The sequence below is a fragment of the Xiphophorus maculatus genome, chromosome 2 (genome assembly GCF_002775205.1).
Source record: "Xiphophorus maculatus strain JP 163 A chromosome 2, X_maculatus-5.0-male, whole genome shotgun sequence".
In the NCBI taxonomy this organism is placed as follows: Eukaryota; Metazoa; Chordata; class Actinopteri; order Cyprinodontiformes; family Poeciliidae; genus Xiphophorus; species Xiphophorus maculatus.
Window position 1 is genome coordinate 8,877,014 of NC_036444.1, and position 7,181 is coordinate 8,884,194.

General features: G+C 38.0%; 1 protein-coding gene across 1 annotated transcript; it reads left to right on the forward strand.

Annotated features, from left to right (window-relative positions):
* The first annotated feature begins 1,239 nt into the window (after positions 1 to 1,239).
* LOC106699596 lies at positions 1,240 to 6,353 on the forward strand. The gene is made up of 8 exons (XM_014468497.2): positions 1,240 to 2,911; positions 2,992 to 3,134; positions 3,540 to 3,706; positions 4,244 to 4,333; positions 4,667 to 4,832; positions 4,918 to 5,073; positions 5,395 to 6,054; positions 6,150 to 6,353. The coding sequence occupies exons 1-8, from the start codon at positions 2,764 to 2,766 to the stop codon at positions 6,192 to 6,194; spliced, it is 1,575 nt and encodes a 524-aa protein (XP_014323983.1). The 5' UTR covers positions 1,240 to 2,763; the 3' UTR covers positions 6,195 to 6,353.
* Positions 6,354 to 7,181: the final 828 nt, after the last annotated feature.

Here is a 7,181-nt window from a genome sequence, read left to right on the forward strand (position 1 = left end):
AAGTACAGCTGCGAAAACAAAACATAAGATATACATATGATAAGAGATAATTATGACGTCAGAAATTTCCTACGTTGTGAACAGAACTGTAGTGGAATTTATAATCAATCTCTCTCCTTCTTGTAAAACTTTCAGCTGAAGATTAATGCTACTTTGGACTAGATTTATTCATATCAAAGCTGCAATCTCTGATGTGGGCGTATACTTAATGTATGTATTTCACAGTATGATTCATAAGAGGAGAAGAATGAGAGTTCAAGCTGCCGGAACTCACTCTGAAGGTGAAACAAAAACACACCTAAGTTATTCAGATGATTAATGGGTACAAACCTGTTGTACTAGGGTGTATGTGGGCCCCAGTACAGTGAGTAAACAGTAGGTGATTAGTGTTATGCTGGGAAATACACCTATTGTTTTTCCCATTTTGAACCAATGCTTTACAGTGAAAACTCCCAAACCACCTGTGCAACTGTCCCCAATTACAAGTTCTGATAATCCTCTGGTAAGATTTATATTCTAGCTACTTAGGAAAGCTTAAAGAGTTCAGGAGGTTGTTTGTTTTACCTCGAGCTCGAGGCATGAAAAGCAGACAGACGGGATGCGGTTCAGTTGCTGTGACATTTTATGGGCGACGAATTGTGACCTTTCAAGGATACACATCCCCCCTCTGAGAGGTGGGCTGTCATAAAGCCACTGTAACCAAAATAGTTCAAACAGCTTCAAGAACGTTCATTTTATTTTTAGGAACCTTTTATATTCATTTTTAATCAGTTGAATTTTGACAAATCATTTGCATAGCAACGTTTGTTCTTTTCAAAGATGGATACAGTGATAAGAATTTACCTCAAACCTCACATCTCCCCCAGAGGAGTGAGCTATGAATCACAAAGTGCTGTAAAACAGAGTCTGCACTGCTACCAGTATGCTGAAATTATAGGCTATGTTACTGTAGCGGTTGTTAGTCATACATGGAACATAAAATACGGTTATTGACTTATTCTTCACGTGTAATATAAACACAAAAAAATATCACAGAAAAATATGAGACCAGAATCAATTTAAAAAATGTTTAAATGAAATTATTATCTTATTATTGTCAGAAAAATAAGAGAATCATTTACAGTACCAAAAAATAATCCTGTTACACATCATTGCTAATAAATGACACCTGGTTTAATCCTAACAAATGGCCTTTAGAAATGGTAACAAGAAAAGAACCTTAAAACCTTCTTAACCATATTATTACAAAAATTACTGATAAACTTAACAAAATAAATCATAAACCAACCATATTCAGAAGTTTGTTGCAATGAGAGAATTCTCTTTTAGAGACATTGTGAAGAACATCTGATTTCCAAGAAGAAAAAAAAAAACGTTTTTATTAAAACAACCAATACACCTAACTGCAACGGCCTTGAAGTGTGCTCACTGCAAATAAATGCACCGTTAAAGAAAGAGCATGTTGAAGCATTAATACAGAACATTTGTAAGAATCTGTGAAATGCTTGGGGAATAAAATTAGGTTTGATGAGATCGAAGTTTATTTCTTTTTAGCACTGAACATCATCTCAAACAGTCTCCAGAGACTTTAAAATTTGACAAATTTGTGTGGTGAAAAAAAAAAAGGGTCAACATCGCTCCCACTGCATGCAAGTACAGTAAAAACTATTTTTCTTCTTATAGATTTATTTTGTTTTTACTTTTTGACACTTGTATGCAACTGATCATCTTATCATTTTAATGTCAGACAACATAACTAGCAGGGAAATGCAACTCTAAATTAAACTAAGGTAATAAATTAATTAATTCAGGAAAAACAAACTATCCAAGCTACCTGGGTCATATTTGAAACAGGATTTCTGCCTGAACTTAATAACTAGTGGTGCTACTTTTAGCACAGCATCAGAAGTCTTCACCATAACTGCTAAAGAGTACTCATCATTGTGGGAAATTTGGACCCACTTTTTTGTACAGAATTATTCTACTGCAGACACCCTAGAAGACATTAAAACAACGGCCTGTTTAAGGTCATACCACAAACCAAATTGGGTATAAGTTCAGATTTCGACTAGCCCACTCCACGTCAATACCTCCATTAGAAATATAGTTACCGACGTGTTTAATACTTATTTTCCCTACGAAGGGAGTAAAAATGCTGGATTTACGTTGCCATTGTAGAGGCAAAGTGAAATCATGTCTTATTTTGTTCTCCATGACACAGAGTATTTCTGCCTTTTGGCTCTCCCCCACTGGGACTTCCTACTGTGCTTTACAGAGCTGAACCTAAATGATTCATGACAACAGTCTGAGCCATGGGGGGAATGAGTTATGCTTTTTTTTTTGAGAACCTCAAAAGCAGACCCGGGGAAATGTCTTGTCTTTTCAGAAGCTTATTAAGCCCCATTGAAAACATATCAAACCTTCCCAAATATTTCCATCCCTCCATCTGTTTAGTCCTTCCTTACAAACCTGATCTGTAGTCACAGCACCCCCCTAAAAAACACACAGAAAAACACACTGACGTAACTTCTCATCCGTCACTACGGTAATCAGACGCTCCATGGGTAAAACATCTCCCCCTTTCAAACCAATGCATACGTTTGCTCACAAACCACTGTTTCTCTACACGTTACTTTCCTTTCTCTTCAGGAAGTGTTCGCTTTGTTCAGCAACCCTCAGCTCTCTTTGTTATGCAAATGACTGCCGTGCCGTTGCCGAGTAACTCTGCTTTCCAGACCAGTGGAAAAATGTGTGTAACTGTAAATGTCATCTGTCTATATCTCTCAGTGTGGGGTCACAATCAAACCATTTTCAGTTGGAGATTTCAGAGGTTCAGAAGCTGAGAGGAGAATTTTAATGTTTGCTGCAATGACAAGGGGTTCAAATCACACACTGGTAACCACAAGGACAGGTATGTACCCCACTCACTGAGAAGTATTTTACTATAACACAATGTGAGCTTTAAAGTGAAATTGTATTCATTTTCTTCAGGGATTGAGAGGAGCTGCTGCGCATTGTGTCGACAACAGAAAGCCAAATCTGAAAATATTTGCTATTTTTCACATTCAAGACAGAAGGAGGAATATCAGACGAAGACTCCCTGCATTAAGACACGTGTGAAGTTTTGTTTCAAGGTAAGAAATAAACTTGTCACTAGCAGCTTAAAGTTCATTCATGATTTAGCTATTTTAACCCGCCCGCAAAGTATATATTACAACAGTTTTGTGAAAAAGTGACATAGGTCAGGTCTTTTCTATTTTTGGATATTTTCCTATGGGTTTGTTAATGCTATTTAATTCTATATATAAACAGTAAACAAATTGTGTACTATAATAGACAGGATGGGTTTATTTTTCCCCTTGTGCCGTAATCATGAAAAAAAAAAAAAAACATACAACAAGAACATTGTGCTGCATTCAGGCTTTGAGTGACGCCTCCTGGAAAATAAGCAAATTAGATTGTTAAAATACTGACCTGCTCTGGGCAGTGGGGAATAAATCCTGCTTGTGCTCATTGGACGCCTGTGTTACTTTGATCAGGACAAAGTGAAGATGGAGCAAAGGGAGCCGACTGTGGATCCTGCTGCTGAAGTTACGGAGGGGCGGTTTAGAGAGTTGGCCACCAAGTGGTTCATAGATTCTCAGCTGCCTCTTATTGTCAACAACGGCCTTTTCCCCAGCTGGTTCCTGGGCTTCATTAGCAGAAAGTAAGTATTCACAGAAGATGTCCTGTTATTTTGCACATTTCACACTCATGTGTAATGTAAACTAGTTATTTTTAACAAAAAATCCTAGCTATTGCTATTAGCTTTGTGTTTGCATGCATGTTTAATTTTTTGATAAATTTCAAATTGAAAAAAATAAAATAAAAATAGAAGCTTAGCGAAGCAGTTATGTCCATACAAGCCACAGACATGTTATCTGTGATGGAAAGTGTCCACTTTACAGTTCGCCCACATACTTTTTGTGGGCTTTTTGCCCTTTCCTCTGGCAGACACTACACTCCTACATAAAAAGTATGTGGGACAGTTACTTAAGTACAACCAGTGTCAGCTATTTCGAAAGGGCATATTGTGAAATGGATTTTTCCTTTAAGACAGTGATACTTCCAAAGTGGAAATTTTTTGAAAGTGCTTTACTCTCCCAGAAAAAAAAATATGATATAGTAAAATGGGTTACAAATATGCTTAAAATTTATATTTGAAGATGGTCTGATTTTCACACTGTTCTTGGTCTGTCTACAGAGATGCTGAGGACATGCTTAGAGAAAAGGATCTTGGCTGTTTTCTGATTCGTCTCAGTGATAAAGCTATTGGATATATTCTGTCGTACAAGTGAGTACTGGTTCACTCCAATAAACCTGATTAATTTATTTTTAATTTTTATTTTAAGCAGATTTTTCATATAAAAGATAACTTCCTCACAAATTAACTCTGCTTCTTGGAATATATAATATAATAAAAACAAGCAGCACAATAAACATCCCATCAAATATGCCTTTAATTTTAGCACTCCATCAAAATCTTAGACTTTTGGAGCTTTGGAGACTCAGAAATTTCCAATGTAATTTTTTTAATGGCCCCTTTTACCATTAATTTAAAAGTTCAAGCTTTACATATAATATAATTGCAACAGCTTTTAAAAAATACCCTGTTTTTCTTTTGCAGAGGCAGAGATCGGTGTCGCCACTTTGTGATAAGCCAGAGCGAGACGGGACGGTTTATAGTGTGCGGAGACACAGAGGAACACAACACTTTGTTCGACCTAACAGAACACTATAAAACAAAACCCATTGAGCCCTTTGGAGAATATCTGACATCTCCATGCTACGGGGTGAGTTTTCACTCATTTTAAATTTTTTATTTTTTTTTTTAAGAGGATTTGATCAGTGTCCTAACTGGTGTCTTTATTCTTATAGGATGTAAATGAGGACCTCTATGATATCATTCAGGTCAGCCCCAAAGAAAAACCAGCTGCTCCTCTCAGAGCAGCAAAGAAAGTACATAAGCAGCAGATGAACTCAGCCACAGAGCAGCAACCAGTGCGGGCACCAAGGAATAACAGGACTCAAGAGGTGAGTCCAAAGAATAAAATAATAAAAGCAACATAAATGTATATTTTCTACATATTCTACCAATATTTTCTGTACGAAACATAAGACACACAAATATATACTTTTTACTTCTATTTATTTACATTCTTGTCAACTTCATTGTGTTTTGGTATTGTCTTTAATTGTAAATTTATGAGAAGGAAACTGCAGTTTCATTGTTGTGTTTATTATGACAAATCTATCTTGATCTAATTATATACTAACTTGTTTATCTGGAAAAACAACAAAATTTTACATGATGGCCGGCTTTTCAAATAAATGTTTTTGTTTTCTTAAAAATAGGAAGTACCACCTTTGCCACGGAGGACCAGGCCCTTTGAGAGCACCCCAGTCAGTGACAATGATGGGGTTCTGTATGCTCAGCTTAGGAAGCAAATACCTAGAGCCCATCACGCCTCTAGGGACAAGTCCCCTGGCTCAAATCAAGGCAAAGTCGAGAGGCTGAACACTAAAGAGCAAAACAACGGCAGATGTAGTCCTTCATCTGACCCTGAATCTCTCTACTCTGAACTCAACGCGCTTGACAGCAAGAGCATGTCCCTGCCTCTGCTGGACAGCATCTCTGACGGCGAGCAATGTTACAGACTGAGCGTGCCTCCTGACACGCCGCCACGACTTTCCCCGAGGCCAGTTCGGCAGGCCTCCCGCGGCATCTCGCAGTCAAACAGCAGCCACAGCCTGGACGGCCTGAGCGACCACTCGGTCTATCACCTGGCTGGCAGCCACAGCCCAACAGCATCTGAAACTGCATCATCCACAGAGCAGCTCGATGACTCCCTGTACGCCGAGGTCTCCATCGAAGCCCCTGTCATTGATAACGACAACACTTATGAGATCCTCCCCAACCACAAGGAGCCCGTCAAGCCCAAAGCCAAAAGAAACACTCAAGAGCCTGGGGAGGAGACCAAACGCAAATTTAACAATGGATCCTGGGGGATAAAGGTTAGTTGAAAGCTTTTCTTTCAGTACTTCTTCATTTATTATTTATTTTTGCCTTATTTTCTAATATTGACAGGTTATATATTTACTTTTTGCAGAATGACAAATGGAAATGGCTTTTCCCCGAGACCAAGAGGAAGTGACAAACCAACTAACGAAGAAGAAGCTTACCTAATTTCTCTTATCTAACACTACTTTGCTACTTCTGTTGTATATTTCCTTTCAATGTACATATTTATTTAAAACCGATCAAAATTACCCATGTACATCTGATTGAATTTATTAAAGCTGTTGAAAATTTATAAAATTGCTTTATTAAGCCCATTTCAGTAAATTAGGCATATTCAAATCACTTTTTCTTAGAGCTATACCTAAACTGCTGTGAGAAATAATAAGTACTAAATGCATGTTCACATATGGTAGTGTTTTTCAATTCCAATCCTAAGGCCCCCTGCTGTGCATGTTTTAGATGTGCCTCTATTCCAGAACAGCTGATTCAAATTATTGCATGGCCATCAAGAACTGAAGAAGGCTGTTAATCACCCACAGATTCAATCTAGGTGTGTAGCAGAAGGGAAACACCTAAAACAGGCAGTGCAGAGGGGATTGAAGACCGGAATTGAGAAACACTGATATATGGGCATGTAACTGCGGAGGAAAAAAAACAAACATTTAATGGAAACTTTTATGGAAATTATTATCATCTGAAAGGAAAGAACAATCTGATATTTTTTGTAGGGGAAAATGTCAAATGTATTGCTTCACATGAGTTGCTGGAGATGTTTTACCTTTCGTCCAGATTAATGAGCCAGTTTGGCCGTTTGAAAAGGAGAAAATAAGCAAGGTTAATGATAGATGACCTCTGCTTCCTAATAAGGAAACACAAATGCAAAATGCTGGGCTGCTAAGGAACGGCAGAGGCATTTCTATGTGTAGATATCAAAATGCAAATAACTCCTGAATTAAAACGTAGGAGAAATACCTCCCAGTGTTATCAAAACTCTTGCAGTGTATGGTTCGCTCTTGCCATGTGGCGCTCTTGCTGTTTAGCCCTCCGTAGCTGCCTGGAGAAGCATTCTTGTAATGCATGGCCTCGTGTGGGCACTTTCAGGGAAATGCAGTGCACTCAC

Bases quoted from the DNA above. Each gene is read 5' to 3' on its own strand.
- LOC106699596 (XM_014468497.2), top strand. From the start codon at position 2,764: ATGTCATCTGTCTATATCTCTCAGTGTGGGGTCACAATCAAACCATTT. The intron at 3,707-4,243 runs GTAAGTATTCAC...GTCTGTCTACAG, and splicing joins CTGGGCTTCATTAGCAGAAA to AGATGCTGAGGACATGCTTA. The intron at 4,833-4,917 runs GTGAGTTTTCAC...TTATTCTTATAG, and splicing joins TGACATCTCCATGCTACGGG to GATGTAAATGAGGACCTCTA.